Source organism: Copidosoma floridanum, unplaced genomic scaffold (assembly GCF_036245765.1).
Source record: "Copidosoma floridanum isolate Cflo_tuat_1 unplaced genomic scaffold, Cflo_Japanese_pri ptg000014l, whole genome shotgun sequence".
In the NCBI taxonomy this organism is placed as follows: Eukaryota; Metazoa; Arthropoda; class Insecta; order Hymenoptera; family Encyrtidae; genus Copidosoma; species Copidosoma floridanum.
Genome location: NW_028321891.1, coordinates 3,321,278 through 3,339,609, shown reverse-complemented (window position 1 = coordinate 3,339,609; position 18,332 = coordinate 3,321,278). Strand labels below are relative to the sequence as shown.

General features: G+C 35.5%; 3 protein-coding genes across 3 annotated transcripts; 2 read left to right on the top strand and 1 right to left on the bottom strand.

Moving 5' to 3' along the window:
• Positions 1 to 217: 217 nt before the first annotated feature.
• Vps52 (vacuolar protein sorting 52) lies at positions 218 to 3,432 on the bottom strand. The gene is made up of 10 exons (XM_014351271.2): positions 3,374 to 3,432; positions 3,040 to 3,293; positions 2,796 to 2,971; positions 2,334 to 2,718; positions 2,072 to 2,254; positions 1,866 to 1,991; positions 1,610 to 1,794; positions 1,461 to 1,545; positions 1,169 to 1,372; positions 218 to 1,090 (listed from the first exon to the last, which is right to left on the bottom strand). Exons 2-10 carry the CDS (start codon positions 3,268 to 3,270, stop codon positions 665 to 667), a joined length of 2,001 nt encoding a protein of 666 aa, XP_014206757.2. The 5' UTR covers positions 3,271 to 3,293; positions 3,374 to 3,432; the 3' UTR covers positions 218 to 664.
• Positions 3,433 to 4,324: 892 nt separating this feature from the next.
• On the top strand, positions 4,325 to 9,486 carry LOC106638194 (putative sodium-coupled neutral amino acid transporter 11). The gene is made up of 7 exons (XM_014351258.3): positions 4,325 to 4,548; positions 6,325 to 6,378; positions 7,395 to 7,485; positions 7,568 to 7,777; positions 7,856 to 8,108; positions 8,191 to 8,539; positions 8,604 to 9,486. The coding sequence occupies exons 1-7, from the start codon at positions 4,468 to 4,470 to the stop codon at positions 9,054 to 9,056; spliced, it is 1,491 nt and encodes a 496-aa protein (XP_014206744.2). The 5' UTR covers positions 4,325 to 4,467; the 3' UTR covers positions 9,057 to 9,486.
• Positions 9,487 to 13,566: 4,080 nt separating this feature from the next.
• On the top strand, positions 13,567 to 18,332 carry nes (lysophosphatidylcholine acyltransferase 3 protein nessy). The gene is made up of 8 exons (XM_014351270.3): positions 13,567 to 13,753; positions 14,904 to 15,011; positions 15,204 to 15,326; positions 15,416 to 15,531; positions 15,615 to 15,758; positions 15,844 to 16,083; positions 16,173 to 16,481; positions 16,561 to 18,332. The coding sequence occupies exons 1-8, from the start codon at positions 13,660 to 13,662 to the stop codon at positions 16,837 to 16,839; spliced, it is 1,413 nt and encodes a 470-aa protein (XP_014206756.2). The 5' UTR covers positions 13,567 to 13,659; the 3' UTR covers positions 16,840 to 18,332.

Here is an 18,332-nt window from a genome sequence, read left to right as displayed (position 1 = left end):
CCATAAAAGATATGCGATTCTCTCTCTGTAGCTCTCGGTGCCTCTCTCTCTCTCTGATGTCTCATCAGGGGACGAGAACATATCCATTGCTGCATTTCTCGATTTAGCTCGTAGGATTAAATTGTTTCTCTTTTAATAATTTATAGAATACACGATTTCATTCGTACTTTAAAACACGCAAACACTACTTAGTTTCGTAATGAAGTGTGTATTATTTTATTAATAAATGTACAGAATTTTTTTTATTTAACTCTCTTTTTCTTTTTCCTCTGTCTTTTTCTTTTTACTTGCTTTTTAAAGCGTGTTTATTTACAACTATGTACAAATCTACTAAATAATACATAATTTTTTGTAGCTCAACTAACAACTGTTAGTGACGCATGTATAAAAAGCAGAGTTTTACCTAACATGCGGAATTCATTATAAATCCATTACAACTTAATACGGTTTTTTTTTTTGTAGCTTTTTAACAACATTTCTAGGACAACTTTCAAAGCGCGAACATGCGAAATGAAAATCATACAAATAAATCCAATCTCTGGTGGACGTAGGCATGACAATACTGCTAAGTTTTTTCAAGTTAATTAAAAATATAGAATTATTCGTATAAAATACGGATGTGTAAAATTATGTGTACAAATTACGGACAGGGGAGGGCAATTGATTAATAGTTTGTCTTGTACTTTTTAATTTCGACCATAATGTGATGGATATTGGTTAATTGTGGTCGAGCATTGGCAGGTAAGATTTTATGGAATCGGTGGTAGTATTGAACGAGCTGAGTCATGGCTCGCTGAACCAGCGAGGTACCTAAAAGGAGACTGGGAAACGACTTCACCACCTCGCGGTTTATTTCCTCCAATGCTCGTTTCCAATTATTTGTAAAAGATTGAACAAGAGCGAGAGCTTTACCTTCCTGTCTCTTTAGATCTTCGGTTTGTCCTTTCTCTATCAGTACTTCCGACTCCTTGACCAATTGGATGATTTCACCAAAATGAGGACTCAAAATTTCTTCAACGTACTCGGCTGATCTCGCATTCATTTGTTCACGAAAACTTTCAGCCTCTTTTGAATTGTCTCTCGTTCTTTCCTGCAATGGAAAAGTTTTTACTAAGAAAGAAATTCAACTTGAGTAGGCTTGTTATTTACTTGTATTATCATATGTTACCATGAGAACACCAAGAACAAGGTCATAGTTGTTGATGAGAAAAACGAGCTGTCGAGTTCTCTGAGGGAAGACTGCAGCCATTCTAAGTAAGAAACACTGAACGGCTTCTCTTAATTCAGCTAACAGTTGAGTAGCACCTTCGCAAGGGAAACCTTCACCAACGCCAATCATGGCTGCACTGAATTCGGCATAACGTCTAGTAATCTAATGAGCATAAATTTACGAAATTAGAATATTTTGGTTCCACAAGAAGATTCAGATTAAAGAAATCTGACTATTATTTCAAACATACATAGTGGGGCCCGGTTTCTCGAGTAAATTTCATTGGATCGCACTCCTTGATACTTTGAATGTTCATTCGAAAAACGTATTCAAATCTAAAAGAAGGTTAAAAATCAATTTTCATCAACAACTCAGTGTAAAAAGTATTAGATATGTCACCTTGGCCAAATAGCTGAAGTCATATTGTCCCAATACTTATCAAGTGCTGGTACTACTCTCTTGTGGCACATTAGTTGGTACCTCATAACGAGATGTAAGCATAAGAACAATGCTATACAATCGTAAGAGGTATCGACAAATAATTGTAAATTTTTCAACAGTAGACTCAATGTTTTTCCCATGACCTGTAGGAAGATAATTTTAATTTTTCCCGAATTACATTAATTCACAATGCTTCATCAAAAGCAGTATTTACTTGATTAAAAATGTCTAAAGCTTGAGGTCCTCTTAGTTTGAAAAATTCACTCAAGAACAAATACTCACGACATCCATTATCAACAACAGCATACTGTTCACTTCTAAAAAGAGCTTCATAGTGATACTGAGAAGAATAAAAATAAGAGATGTATTACAATGCCATAGATACAACGCGTTTATGGAACATTGAACGTGATAACTCACTTTTGTTTTTGACGCAGTGTGAGGCACTATTATAGGAGCTTCTAACTGGGAAGACAAGACTTCACCCCGAGTACCAATCGAGAAAACAGTTCCTCTATGTTTCAAATGAGATTTGTGGAAAAGACCTCTGCTTGCAGTATCTTCTACTCCCATCAAATCATCTTTGGAAGGACTTTCATCAAACTGCATTTCACATATATAATAGCAACTTAGCAACAATACTACACAAACTATTGTTTAAGATAAGATACTAATACTTTACCTGCAACTTTTTCAACCTTGAAGAGTAAGATTTGAAATAAGAGTAGTATATTTTTCCCATTGTATCAATGTACTCTCCACATATTTCCTCGGCAATGTTTCTTTCGTTAGCAAGAATGAATTCAAAAAATAATTTAAATTTCAACATGTTGTTCTGTGGCACTTGAAAATTGGTCATGGGTTTTCTAAATTTATATATTTGCTCCAGAAGATAAGTTCTGATCTTTGCCATTGCCTTCAACTTTAGTTTTTCCAGTGTATCTTTGACATCATTGCAGCTTTTTGTATCTTTGAAGCTCTGTTCTTTTACGAAATTGATTTTGTGACTGAGTATCTCGAGATTCGTTACAAATTCCGGCTCAACCACAAGACTGTCCATAATCCCTCTATAAACAACAAAATGAGTAAGCAAACAATAAAAAAAAAACCACTAGCTCGGACAATGCACAAAGCAAGAGCTTACGCTATGAGATCATCCGAAACTGATATGTCCTCGATGAACTGACTCAGTGGTCCTCTGATGCCCTGCCTATTGGTCAACTGTTGGCTCATGGTAATTGACTTTCGCTGAAGGTGAAGAATTTCCTCGCTTATACTCCCCAAATCAGACTGAAAGCCCATGAGCATCGACTCCATTTGCTGCAAGGACAAAGATTCACATATACCTGCTGATTAACCAATAATTAAACTGACTGCAATATTACAACCTCCAAGATGTTGTCGCAGGCTGCAATTTGATTGTGCAAGCTGGCAATGTTTTCGCTCTCCTTCATGTAATCCTGAATGGACTTGTTCTCGACTTCCTGGAGCTCCTTTTCAATTTGGGCCGAATACTGACGAAGATCCGTGCCAGAATTCAAGACCTCCCGGATAAGGTCGTCTTCGAGGTCCTCCGAAAGTTGGACCTCCTTCTTGAGGATGTCGTTCTCACCCGACATTGCGCAGTTTTAAGTGATCTTACCTACATTCAACCGATACACTTTAAATGTACTTGCACTAATCTAATTAAATCACATTTTTGACTGTTAATCATATACCTACAAATTAAAATACTGTATAACAGTATGGTGAAAACTCATTCACACACCACGTCAGCTGCGTGCAAATAACACTCCGGTATGGCAATATATTTGTCTTCTGTTATACATATGATTTGTTTTGTTTATATATACTTCTTAAAAGGTTAGGTTAGTCCAATGATGTGCAGTATTCATGCGCGCAGGGAAGTACCGAATTCGAAATACCGATAAATACCGCCGATTTAATTCTCAGTTGATAACCGATCAACGATCGACGCACGACGCGTTACGAAAGTACAATTGTATCTCTACCTAAGTATAAGTACGTGGAGGTAAAAATTTTGGCTGTCATTTTTATTCAATACCTGTACTTCAAAGCTCAAAAATTGAGCCACAGTAGAGCGCGCTTCTTTTTTATGCGAATTACAGATAGATACAGCTGTAGGGGTGTACATGGTGCAAAATGTATCACCTAACCCTGTGAAAATTGGCACGTATACTTTGCAAAAGTTCAAGAAATCCTTCCACGGAACAATATCATATGATCCATGAAAAAAACGGCAGATGAGCACCCGCACAAGTGACTCATCGGAGACTCCAAGCGTCACCTCCACGCAGACTCCCATAAGGAATCGATCAAATATATTCCTCCGGAGCTATACATGTACACATATATAGTACTCTTTAGATTGATAGTTGGTGTTTATCATAAAAATTCAAACGGGAGGAAGCGAAGTGGAGCGCGTGCGCTCGCGGACAGGAGGCACACACACAAGTTTCAAGTTACGCGTTACACATAGCACCAAGAAGCAATATACACAGATGCAGTGGCGGTGGTAATCAATAGATAAAACTATAGGTATATAGATTAGGGAGCACAGAAAGAGATATAGGCCCGAGAGAGAGAGTCGCAAGTTTTTTACTGACTGATCGAGGCGAGCTGGGGGCGGCCTGCCGACGATATAATATACATCGCCTCGGTTTATCCAGCAGTCGTCCGAGTGAAAGTGCCCGGCGTGGACGCAAACGTTTGGCACACCAGCAGCCACCCTCTGCTGACGTAGTTGGGTTTGTTTGATCGACCCTCGTGTGTACACACAAATACAAATATACACGATGGAGAGCGGCTCCGAGCCCATCAGGAAAACCATGGACGAGAAAAGTTACATTCTCGACGCGAGGAAGCCCTTCGAGGACGTAAGTTTCTTCCACTCCCCCTCCCCTTTTTTTTCTCCTACACGTATAATTATTAATTAGTTGTAGTTTTCCCGTGCTTTGACACGGATTCTTCAACTAATCTCTCTATCTTCCCTTTACCGCACTAGGGAAGATACATGGTCGTGCCCAAATATTTCGCACTTATTACATTGTGCAACAATTGTTATCGTTGTATCAAAGACAATCTTTAACAATCACAATAAACATAAATATACGCATCGACAGTTGTTGTCTCCTCGAGGCTAGTTTCGTCGCCGCAAAAAAAAAAAAAAGAAAATAAATAAAAATATATAGACACATATTGTATCTTATCCATATACGGCCTAGCGATTACTTCACGGCGAATCGGATTTCAATTTCCTTCCACACCTGGTGAATGCACTTATGTGATTGTTACAAAATTTATACTCTTTTTGCGCGTTGAATCCACCCGAGTGCGATAACTTTGTCCCTCGAGTAAAATTACCAACATTACTTACCTAATCTCCCTGTTCTTTATTATATACAGGGGTGATTTGATCTTTCGAGTAATTTAATGCCCCGCGCGCGTTGATTTATTGATGCGCAGAGCGAAACCAACATAATCCAATCCGAACGAGAATATTTTAGATGTAACGGTGTGTTGTTGTTGTTGTAAATTGTACATCTCGTGTATTATTCCGCGTGTACGAAGTGTACAGCCAGAGAGTCCGATGTACAAGACCCTCGAGCTAATCAATTTTCCGATTGAGACGTACGTTTTTCATAACGCGTAACTCTTACTTGTACTGTGATTTTTTTTTTTTTTTTTCTTTCTTCAATTTCGTTTTAGACAACAGCTGAGATTTCCATGCTATAAAAAATTATTATGAAGATTAATGAAAATAAGGAAAAGGAAAAAATACTTGTATGAAGAAAAAAAGGTATGCGGCGAAGTCACGTTTCTCGTGCGTTTCCTTTATATTAAATTCCACCGCGGCAGAGCGGTACAATCTGATTTTCCTCGAGCTTTTTTTTTTTTTCGAGGGACGGTACAGGTATTTCAATATGTACGAGAATAAAAAAAAAAAAAAACCAAAGTAATAGGAAAAATATTTCTTCGTGACTTTGCGTTAACATTTTTCGTGCGTCCCGTTTTTATATGGCTTTCAACCTTACCCTTTACTCCTGTTGGCCCTTATCATCCAATTTTTTTTTGCTCTTCTCTTTTTGAATTAAAAAAAAAAAAAAAAATTACTTTAACGATATATTGACAAACTTTAAATCAGCGTGATGTCTGCAGAAGGGATTCTCATTCGATGTGTATACGTACATATATTATATACATGTGCCCTCACAACACGTATATATATATAATATACATTTATATGTGCACCTCGTGCTCTACATTTATCGAGCAGTGCAACAGGTACTCATGGGTGCAAGAGAGACATGGTCCGATGCCTCTCCCGATCAATCGTTCAATTCTCTCTTCTATCTCATCTCCTCCTCCTCCTCCTCCTGCTCCTCTTTTTTTTTTACTCCCGAAAAGTGCACTTGACACACACACACACACATTCGTGATGTGTTAGCTCTCAAAGTACCTACCTATCTTGCGACAACAATGAAATCAATCAATCAAACGATAAAAGGCACTTTAATTATACATGTACCTATACTTCCGATGTACAAATTAAGTGCATAGCCACGTGTGACTCGCATGACACTTTATGTAACATTTTCATTAACAACCACTAATAAGGGTTGACAAATCACTGTGTGAATCTGACACTGCAGGGAGGCAGCCTTGGCTCCGAGGATTCTTTTGACGACATGAAGCGACTAGTTAGGGTAAGACTATATATTATATATGGCAAGCATCGTCACCGTCAGCAACAACGTAGCCGTACTTTTATAGACAATTACTTGTACCGCATGATTATATTTGGCCATGTGATGCCGATTATACAGTCATATAATTTTGGGGCTCGATAATACCGCATATTTTTATACGTTTGGCATAATTTCTATACGGTATCCCCGTTATTAAATATATATATATATATGTATATAATATACATTTGTAATTTTATGCTTTGCACGTTGTAGAGTCCGCGGCATATATAATAAATGGATCGTTTTTATTGTTATGTGTAAAAGTAGAAAAACCGAAAAATCGATGATCTACTCAGTTTGTATGTGCATTGCATCTCATGCTACCAATTACATCATTTTCTGCCGCTTACGCATAAAATATATACACGTGTATTTTCAAGGCATGAATAGAAGCTTTGATAGTTGACCGAGAGATACTTGTGATGAACAAAAAAGGTTGAAAAATTAATTAATCCAATTAAAGATAGTAGTAGCGCGTCTGTCTAGGCTGTAATAATTATGTCTTTGGCGTGTCGCAATACATGCGGGATTAACGAGATGTGTAAGGAAAAAGAGCAACAAAACAAAAAAGCATGGCCCGATCGATATTGTATAGTGCTGAGTGCTCGTCGCTGTTACAATATACATGTATAGATATATACAATACATGGCTGCGGTGTGTGAGAAATGCCATGTATATTTTTATTGTACACGCTATGTTTTTTTTTTTTTTTTTTTCGCAGCTCTCGCTGTACATGTTTGTGCTTTGAAAACAATATATAATTCAGAGCATGATTTATACTGAACACAAGAAAGTGGCAGTTTTACCAGTGCCTCGAGGCGTGTATTATGTGCATATTAGTCCTTAGAGAAATATTGTATATGAGCCAAGCGATCGAGACTCGCATCGAAACCCCCTTTGATTTTACTATTATTCCTCATTCGATTGAAAAAAAAAAAAAAAAAAAAAAATACACATGACCCATCCGTAGGAAGGAGACGAAGGGGACTCTGAAAAGTTCTCGAGCCTGCCTCTGGCGAGTTTCAACTTCATCAACTCCATAATCGGCAGCGGCGTGATCGGTATTGTATTTATAAAGCCTTGAATCCTTACGTATATCCACATACCCAAAGGGTTTAAGTATGTTTATTTTTTTACTCGCAGGTATACCCTACGCCCTCCATCAAGCTGGTTTTGGTCTCGGGATGCTGTTGCTGGTCCTCGTGGCCGTTTTAACCGACTACTCGCTGATCCTGATGGTCCGTAGCGGACACCTCTGCGGCGAAATGAGCTACCAGGGCCTCATGCGACACGCCTTCGGCCGACCGGGCTTTTACATCCTCACCGCACTCCAGTTCATCTACCCATTCGTCGGTACGACCAACAACTCCGACACACGTTTTTTTTTTTTCTTCCTCATTTAACAATAATATATACCCATGTGTGTCTTAGCGATGGTGTCGTACAACGTCGTGGTGGGCGACACCGTGACAAAGGTACTGATACGCGTGACTGGCCTCGACAAGGACAGCTTCCTCGTGAGGCGCGAACTGGTCATCCTCCTGTCGACCCTGCTCATCGTCATCCCGCTCTGTCTCTACAAGAACGTCGCCCGCCTCGCCAAAATCTCCTTCCTCTCGCTCGTCTGCGTTGGCTTCATCCTCTTCGCCATATTCGTGCGGATGGGCTCCATGTCGGCTATCGTGTGAGTCTCCCATAAATCGGTCTATCCACGTGTCGATACAATTATTATTAATATACATACGTGTGTGTATATATACGTGTAGGCCGAGCCACGGGGACAGCTGGAGCTTCGGGCACATCGGGGGAGTCGTCCCTGCCGTCGGGATAATGGCGTTCGCGTTCATGTGCCACCACAACACCTTTCTGATCTACAGCTCGATCGAGCACGCGACCCAGAAAAAGTGGGACGTGGTGACCCACTGGTCGCTGTTCACCTCGTTCCTCGTGGCCGCGGCCTTTGGTATCGCCGGCTACGCGACTTTCACCAGCTTCGTTCAGGGCGACCTCATGGAGAACTACTGCTGGGACGACGACCTCATGAACTTTTCGCGGCTCATGTTCAGCGGCACCATCCTCCTGACCTTCCCGATCGAGTGCTTCGTCACCCGCGAGGTGAGCCACAAAGTGAGCCATCCCAATGTTTTTCAATGTCATTTGACGCGTTGGTTTTATACAGGTCATTATGACCGCGGTGCGGGGTACCGACGAGGTGGAGAACCACGACGCGTACATCGCGGGCTCGGATCGCAAGTACCTGGCGATCACGCTCGGCATCATCGGGCTGGCCTACCTCATCTCCATGTCTACCGACTGTCTGGGCATCGTCCTCGAGCTGAACGGGATACTCGCTGCGGTGCCGCTGGCCTACGTTCTCCCGGCTCTCTGTTACCTGAGGCTCGAGGAGGGTCCGGTGCTGTCGCGGCTCAAGCTCCCGGCTCTAGGGCTCCTCGTTGCAGGTGTCTTTGCCGCTGCCTCGGGTCTCCTTCTCCTTCTGTTTGACGAGTCAGCGTCGGCCTCCTGTGCCCACGGGGGTGTCATGTTTTACTGCGAGAAGCGCCAACGCGACAGTGACCCGGCGAGTTTTATCACCGTCGCCAACGCCACCGTGACGTCGCTGCTCTCCAGTTAAGGGACACCCTCGACCCTGTAAGTTGTATGCGTGACTTGCACCAGGTATGCACTTTCGCGAGACCGAAACGTACGACGGCCAAAATACATAAACCAATGAGCCAAGCACTTGTGAATTTCGTGAGGTTTTTTCGCTCATAGCGTACGGAGGATATACCGGAGGCTTGATCTTGCATCGCTAGTTTCAAAGTACGTGAAAGGAGCGCAGAATCAAAGAGAATCGTACATTTTTTTTCGCAATAAACAAAAAAAAAAAAAAAACAGCATTGCTAGCGATGATTAGGTGCTAATTTTGTCTCTGTGTAGGGATTTTTTCCGCTAATCCTTCCGTAGGAGCGCATATCGTGTATATAAGGATAATACAAACGTGTGCGATCGCTTTTTGCTTGTTTATTTACGTTTGTAAAAAAAAACAAAAAAAAAAACAAAAACTACAGTTTTACAAAAGACTGTTTTATGAAAGTGAATCACTATCAAGTTTAGATAAAGACTACGTACGATAAATTCTATCGCGTATTTATTATACATATATATATTAATCGAAAGTATATATACGTGTTCTTGGAGCTTGACGTTATCATATATGACAGTTGCAATGATGCTAAAAGATATAAAAGATTATAATAATAATAATAATAATGTGGGATGAAAAAGTTACGAGGATTAGGTGGATAAAGAAAGCTGTGCCGGGGAAATAAATATTTGAGAAAAAAAATTAAACGACTTGCAATATTGCTACTGTACTTGGATATATTATACTTTTGAATATTTCTTATACACAATACATAATAATATATAGACTTAAACAACAACAATCAAGTTCCTTTATTACGAGACGTGAGGGATTCTTACGATATATGATACAGTTATTTTGTTTAAGTGAACAAATCTGACCATCATAATTTTTGCAGAAAATTTAAATAACACTAGGATGACAAATAGATAAAGTGATAAAATCTTTATTATCTTGACTCAATGTAGGCACTACTATGATAACGATACGAAATTTTATGCGACTTCTATTACGTAAAAAGCTTGCAAACTAAGCATAGCGCAAAAGTAGCAAAATAAAAATAGATACTCAGATTTGATATATTACTGAAGATTTTATGTGATCAAAATTAATTATGAGTTACGGACGTACCAGTAGTTTTTAAGATATTGAAAAAAAAGTATATTGTAAAAAACCTATATAGATAATTTTGTGGGTGACAATATTCGTCGTGTCAAAGGTATCGATATTTTTAAAGGGCTTTTGTTAATTTACAAAAAATAAAAAAATAAAAAAAATAGGTTTACATCAACATTTGCCATTTTTAGAATAAGTAATTGTTTTCACCTCAAAGAGTCTAGTGGAGAGGCCGCATAATTTATGTCGATGAAAAGAAAGTCCAGTAATTTTATGAACGTAATAGTGAGTGAAAGTAATGAAATCTGTTGATCGTAAAGAAACGCTGTATGGAATATTAACTTTGAGGCATTATTTTTCGGGGCTTGCAATTCTTTAGAAAATATAACAAAATTTTCGATGTAATAATATAATTATATTCTCGGTCTACACTTAGCAAAGTCCTCCAACAATAACTTGACCAAGTAAAAACTATTTTTCTGCATAATGCATTCCACTATGAAAAATGAAATGGATGAATAATAAATTATTTTATCGAAATAACATAGTATAGTATAATAATATATGTAAGAAAAAATATTTAAAAGACGCAGTTTAAAATGCGAAATATCTAATTTTAGAGAAAGTTTTGAGATTGTGGAATATGTGACCAGGCATTGAAAGTACTTAATAGCACAAATAAGAAAGCTATTTACAAAAATTTCTTTTTGCGATCTTTAAAAAGTCTAAATAGTCACGTAGAATGATTCTAATTAGTTTAAAATCTTCATTTTTTTAATATGAATGTACAAATATTTTATATATTTTTTTTATACATCATAAACTTCTTTTATAAATATGTTTCCGGAACTGATTATATCAATATTTTTACTGTCATTATCGAAATATTTTTTGCGCTCAAGCCTTACTAAAGAAAGTTAACAAACAATCAAATAAATGTAATTAGACCAAAAAAACGTGGCAACAACGTTCCTCAAGGAAACTTAAATAAATTATTTTTGTGAGTAATTAAAAAGTTACAGAGGTGTGAAATTATTCCTGTATTTTATAAATACATACATACTGCGAACTTAAAAAATTTAACTAATGTTATGATGTGTTATTAAATAGACTCACATGTATTAAAAATCAATGTGAATTTGGATATCAATATGAATTTTTTTTATTTTTCGATCTACCAAGTATAGTACAAGGAAGCTCATGCAAATACCAAGCAGATCATAGAAAATTGATTACCATACAAAACATAAATTTGAATGTAAATAAATAATTTATCGGCCTAATAAAATGTGTAAAAAAAAAAAAGAAAAAAGCAAAGGTAACGGTACGGTACAGATTTTTCTTCTGAAGATACCTATCTGAAACCGAGCAAGATATAAACAAATAACAGTATTTTTAAGCTCCCTGATTATTCCTAGTAGACTTTCGACATGTTGAGTTTCTCAGTTGAGCTTAGGATCTTTTTAATTAAACAGTCAAATTGTTCACAAGCATATGAGACGTTGTAAGGAGCATCTTTGAGTTTAAAAAAAAATTAAACCAATAAATTTTAGTGTGCACATGGAATTATACCCGTGGTGGCATTAACTGGACGCTCTACTCACTAGAAAGTAAGGTATCATGAGCTTCCTTTGTTTTTATTTGTACTTGCACCAAAAGCTTTATACGTTCCAAAATGCCTAAAAACTTATGTCTGTGATTTCATTTATTGATAAATAACTTATATAGTTAGATTTACTAATTAAAATATTTAAAATCGAATAATTCGCAGAGATTCTTATTGTTACATAAAATTAAATGTAAATGTAAACAAATAATGTAATGCATGTGAGTCTATAATTATATACATATATACATATTTTTATGTATAAATAATTTACACAGATTAATGTGTGGATGAAAGTACATAAATATTAATGCTTTTGTTTTACGTCGTGAAAACAAATATATAAATATACTATAATGAATGTTGAATGAGAAAAAACTTGGAACAAAGAGTATACATACAATAAAAGCCTACTATACGAAAAAGTTAAAAAATAAACAATTTAATGCATAAAAATCTATAATAATTGAAACGAATGGCGAGACCATTTTTTTTACTCTGTGATAGTTTATCTGAATTCAAGCGAATGATGAGTCGATGTTATCTCATTACACTATGTGTAATCAATGTGTAAATAATAAATTGACCGAAAATAAACCAAATCTGCTGATTATTTTTTATCGAAGGAAACGTCTTCAAAACATAAATATACGACAAAAAATATGATCAGTCTGTATTTTATCAAACGGTAAGTAATATAATACTTACATCCTGTATGAATTTATCATTACTAATATTTCTTGCCTTAAATGTATAATTACCTTATTATTGGTATTAACTGCAATTCAACAACTAACGTCAATCTTTGCTTGGGCGAAGTGTATATTTACATGGGTCATTCCCGCCCACCTATGTGTAATGTAACATTAAAAAAATGGGCTATCCTATGTTTAGGATTTAAAATACGTAAATGGCCAAAAATGATGAATTGATAAAAAGATGGAATAACACCTGTGACGTCACATAAGTGTCGAACGGCATATATTATACCTACGTTTGGCTCTGCTTTGGCCATTTAATAATATTTTGTGTGGAATCGCAACTTACGGAATTTGTTGATGAAATGGCGTTATAAAATTTGTTCTTTCTTAACTTTATAAATTTTGTTTTTTTTTTACTTACTGCAATAAAAAGAAAAGCATCTCATAATTCCTCCGAAAAGCGTATCTTATGTTTCTTTATTATGTTTATTTTAGATTTTTTTTCATAGCCATTCCGACGTTCTGTGCGTGTAACGGTTGTAAGTATGTTGCCGTCAATGTATAGCAAAAAAACCGCGTGAATCAATAACTTACCCAGCAATGGGGACATTTTATTTTACGTATGGCTTTCGTACACATTATAAGTATAACCATGTAAGTACGGCTCAACATTAAGCATATGGGGAAAATCAATTTCTCAAAGTTGTTTCACGCAAAACGGCAGTTGAATTTACTGATATTTCCCGTTATTTAGGATATTATGATATTTAAGATTTTTTTTTTTTTTTTTTTTTTTTTTTTTTTTGTGTACCAAAGGTAAGTAACGTAACAAAAATTATCAAGAACAAATTTTTCGATAATCAAAATTTTGTATGCGACGTTCACACCCTGAAAGATCCATGTGCATAAATATGCCGTCAACTCGTCAAGTCAACGTCACTCACTGCGTATAAAAGTTGAACAAGCATATAGGTACACACACACATGCACATTGTGCAGCACATGCCCACAAACATATATATAACAGCAGCATCAGCAAGACCGTAACTCCGTAAACCGCGTATAAACCTCTCAGTCTCTTCACTTGAGCAGAGCGGAGTGGTACACCATCGTGGCCTTGTGCCGTCGTGCAGAGGTGCTTGGATAGTGAAAAAAAAAAAAAAAAAAAATGGCAGTACAACATTTCGGACCCTTAACCAAGCTATCTGATATCTTGGGCACCTCGCCGGACGCACTTGGACTTTTTATTTCAATTCTCTTAGGTAATAATATCAAATTATATACATATACTCATATAACCACCCATCTATACCTGATCATGAAATATAATACCTCTCATGCTTGCAATCTGCAATGCGTTTGCGATGCTGCAGTTTTAGTTGTACCTTATACTTATCGTATCTCCGTCATGTTGACGATGACAAGCAAATTGTTGATTACATTCACGATGGCTATTTTATTGTATTTCGAAACTTTCCATTTCATTCTCACCACGTCAAGGTTATGTGTGTTGAGTTGGAACATATTTTTTTTTAATTCTTTGTTAAATACTACTTACTTCATCACTTAACATTTCAATTCCCGTTGAGTGGTACAAGGTGTAATTTGACGGTACGTATCTATATTCTTCTTTTAAAAAAAACTACTGCCGCATTGACGAATAAAATTGAAAAGAGTGTGGTAAGAACTGAGGGTTACTCCGGTTACTGTATTTTTATTGTTATGCAATGTATATTGCACTTACTCGATCAGAAGTATTCGATTAACATGTATTTATACTCCACCAATCGACAAATGTTCCCTTTTAAAACTTTATTCATTATCGTCATGAATTATTTACTATATCGTGCATAAAAATAAAATTTGTTTCTCTTAAATATAACTATTTTTCCAATCGTGTCAAACTGCTGTCCATTTTTAAAACTATTCAGAATTACGATACTTAACAAATAACAACAGCCATACGTGGATGTACTTACACTAACTTATATTAATACAGATAAGCACGTGTGGTCAGTGGTCAATGCTCCGCTTTGACTGACAATCATGCGTGAAAGTAAGAAATTTTCCGTTAAGTGCAACGTATTTCCTGAAATTTTTTTTCAGGTTGAACTTAATAACAATTTTCAAACTAATGTATCCAATTGCATAATAGCTGTACTACATTAGTAGTGTGACAGTTGTATTTAAATATTTATGTATGAGTCGTGCATGCTTAGGTGTGTCACAAAAGAAAATTGTGATCCATGCAATGCATATTTACAATTACGTCATGATGACCATTGACCAAACAATATATGTATGAGCGATATATATGTGCTCTAGTAAAATATCAACAAATAATTAGAAGACTGTTGTGTTATTCTGATATTTAAAATTCACGAGAATTAACGTGCCGTCTTCTATTTGCAGGTTTTCCAGTTGCACTACTTCACAGAAAATACTTTTTTGGGAAAAACCCACAGTACCAACATTATTTCTTTACTGCCTGTGGTTTTGTAATTGGTTTTTTGAATTATGGTAATTTCAAAAATAATTTTTTTTTAACCATTCTAACAAATTTTTTCAAGTATTTCTTATATAAAAAAACTATTTAATTTTTTAAATTGAAAAGTAATTTTATTATACCCATCTTATTTATTTCGAGCTGTCTTCTTTGTTAAATAAAAAATTTCTAAAGTTAACAGACCATATATGTTTTTTGCCATTTAGATTGGAATATTCTACACTCGTTAGCAGCTTTGCTTGGCACATATTTAGTACTGAAATTATATGGAGGCACGTCAAAGTCAGTTATAATATGTTTCATATATAATCTTGGCTATTTACTAGTAGGTAAATATCAATTTATTCTTTCAGCGCATGTACATGAATTTTAAATTATTTCCCAACAACCAACTAAAATAGTATTGATTGTTTTTCAGGTTATTACACAACAGCCACTGATGATTACGACATTAAATGGACTTTGCCGCAGTGTGTGCTAACTTTAAGGCTCATTGGTCTTGCCTTTGATCTATTTGATGGCAGACAGCCAGAGGTTTAAACTCTTTTATAATATGTATTACGTATTGAAGATTTCGAATTTTGCAAATGATTTAATGTCATTAAATGTTGTTGCAGAACAAAAAGCCGATGGCCTTACATCAGTGTCCATCTTTGGTAGAAGTTGCCGCTTATACCTATTTTCCTGGCTCATTTTTAGTTGGCCCTCAATTTAGCATGAAACGATATTTGGACTATGTCAATGGAAAGCTTATAGAGACAGTGAGTCATTTGTTACCATTTTTTTTATCTCGCAATTGTTGTGTGCAATGATGGTTGTTCAATTGAAAACAATAACGTTTTGTAGGAAGCAGATAGTGAGGGCCGAAAAATAGCGCCAAATTCCTTGCTGCCTGGCATAAAGCGAGCCTCACTTGGTTTCGTTTATATATTCATGTATCAAGTCGGAAGGTATTACGTATCTGACCAGTACTTGCTAAGCTCAGAGTTCGATAATTTGGGATTTTTGAAGCGCTGTTTTCTTGTTGGGCTCTGGGCAAGGTGCAATCTGTACAAGTACATCAGCTGCTGGCTTATTGCGGAGGGGGTATGGATAAACATTTTTCAGACGCATCTCATTGCCTAGAGTTAACTTTTTAATTTCTCTTGAACTAACTGGCTATTTTTTACGTACAGGTGTGCATTGCTTTTGGTTTGACGTATAATGGCAAAGACAATAATGGCAAAGATAAATGGGATGGCTGTGCTAATGTTGAACTCATTACTTTCGAAAATGCCACAGAGTTCAATCATTACATTTTGTCGTTCAACGTTAATACTAATCACTGGGCTGCCGAATACATATACAAGAGGTGTAAGTTCCTTGGCTCAAAGCTTTACAGTCAATTAGCAACTTTGATCTTCCTCGCCATCTGGCACGGTTTTCATAGTGGATACTATGCTTGCTTCTTCATGGAATTTATCATTATGTATTTTGAAAAAGACGTAAGTATTATTTGCATTAATTAAATTTACATTTTTAGCACATGTTTAACAAATGTCGTATTTGACTACCTTTTTGCAGTTGAAACCTGTGTTGCTGAAGCATAGCAAACTACAGTATCTTATGAAAGAGAGCTTCCTGTTTCGAATTTTGGTCTGGTCAGTCCTTAAAGTTTACACGTTCGTCTTTATGGGTTATAGTATGATTTCTTTTATTCTTCTATCTTATTCGCGTTACATGAAAGTATACTCTAGTTTTTACTTTATGGGACACATCATTTTTCTATCTTATCCGATATTTGCCCCTTTTATAAAAAAGGCACTAAGGCCTCAGAGAAGCGAGCGAGAACATACTGATTAATAGTGAAATAGGCTTAACAGACGTTGTTTTCTTGTACAAAGTAATATTTATAGATTTGTTTGCTTCCTTGATAGCGGTTCAAACGATATCAGTAATATTTTTTGGCTTCCTAATGATTCTACATTAACTCGTAACATGGTCCGTTCCCCATTTTTTTTTTTTCACGATAACTTTTCAATACACACTAATATGGGGTAAAAGATTTTTCCTCTTTACAGAAAAATCTTATAAATTCATAAATAAATAGAAAATCAATTGAAAGCATGTAATACTTGAAAAGAAGATATTTTTAAGAGAATTATTACAAATTCTAAGAAAAGCGTTATATCGTAACTGTTATAATTTATAAATATCGCATAGAGCTCAAAGATTCAAAAACAATGAAGAATCAATTTTATTACACTAAATGAGGTAAGATTTTAAATACAATAAAAAGTATGGTAGTAGACAAAACATTTTTGTAACACTAAAGAATGCTATGTTCGATAGAAAACTTCTTTCACCTAATAAGAGTACATTCTGTTATAATGTAATTACTAAATTTTTTAGAATATGTGATGGATGTGACGATTTCATGTTCAATTGATTATTGCATTTTAGCTTGTGAAAATGTTTATAAGTTATTCCAATGGTGTGGTAAAGTTTTATTATAAAAAAGTGATAAAAATAGTAATGCTACTTTTTTTTATGTAAAAGCATGCTCAAATTAAAAAAAAAAAAAGTAGCAAGTACTACCAAGTATTTTTACACAATCTTTCTGCTTTAAATACGTACGAAAAATAACCAACTCAATAACCATACAAGTAATTTCATAGCATAAATAAAACAGAGTTTTCAATTTGAAACAGTACTTGAAGATATTTTTAAATAGTTAATATACGTATACACCAGAGAAACAATTTTTAAATCGCTTAGTAATAATGTTGAAAAAATGAGTGTATCAGCGTTTTACAATTTTATATATTCTATATATGGAAGTAAAACAGAAACCACATAAATTCTAGTGCGTTGCCAAAGCAGCTATTTTTTATACATATTTGAAGATAAAAAAAATCTATGATAATTAACGATCACATGCGTACGATTTTAATTTTTCACCGTAAAGCACAATTTCTATAAATGAGAATGTATGCAATTAATGTTGCTTACCGAATACATCGTTAGGTTCGTAAAACAACCTAACATAGACCAATGAAAATTTGCTGTAAAATATAAATAATTGTTGTTCATGATAAAGTCTGACGCATAAGATTTTAATTAATGTAAATAAACGTCAATAATGTGATAAAACAATACTGCATAAAATATTTGAAAGATAATAGATATATTGTATAGAAGATTCTTTCTTATAATCGTTGATTAAATGAATATTAAAAAAAAAAAAATTTGATGGTCGAGTAGGCGCTTGATGATTAATACATACTGACTCCGTCATGGTTATTAAAGACTGTTATAACTAAATTGAATAAAATTAAATTATATATATTACAAAA

Bases quoted from the DNA above. Each gene is read 5' to 3' on its own strand.
- LOC106638194 (XM_014351258.3), top strand. From the start codon at position 4,468: ATGGAGAGCGGCTCCGAGCCCATCAGGAAAACCATGGACGAGAAAAGT. The intron at 6,379-7,394 runs GTAAGACTATAT...ACCCATCCGTAG, and splicing joins ACATGAAGCGACTAGTTAGG to GAAGGAGACGAAGGGGACTC. The intron at 8,540-8,603 runs GTGAGCCACAAA...GGTTTTATACAG, and splicing joins AGTGCTTCGTCACCCGCGAG to GTCATTATGACCGCGGTGCG.
- Vps52 (XM_014351271.2), bottom strand. From the start codon at position 3,270: ATGTCGGGTGAGAACGACATCCTCAAGAAGGAGGTCCAACTTTCGGAG. The intron at 2,972-3,039 runs GTTGTAATATTG...TTGTCCTTGCAG, and splicing joins CCTGCGACAACATCTTGGAG to CAAATGGAGTCGATGCTCAT. The intron at 1,992-2,071 runs GTGAGTTATCAC...TATTCTTCTCAG, and splicing joins ACACTGCGTCAAAAACAAAA to TATCACTATGAAGCTCTTTT.
- nes (XM_014351270.3), top strand. From the start codon at position 13,660: ATGGCAGTACAACATTTCGGACCCTTAACCAAGCTATCTGATATCTTG. The intron at 13,754-14,903 runs GTAATAATATCA...TTCTATTTGCAG, and splicing joins TTTTATTTCAATTCTCTTAG to GTTTTCCAGTTGCACTACTT. The intron at 15,532-15,614 runs GTTTAAACTCTT...ATGTTGTTGCAG, and splicing joins TTGATGGCAGACAGCCAGAG to AACAAAAAGCCGATGGCCTT.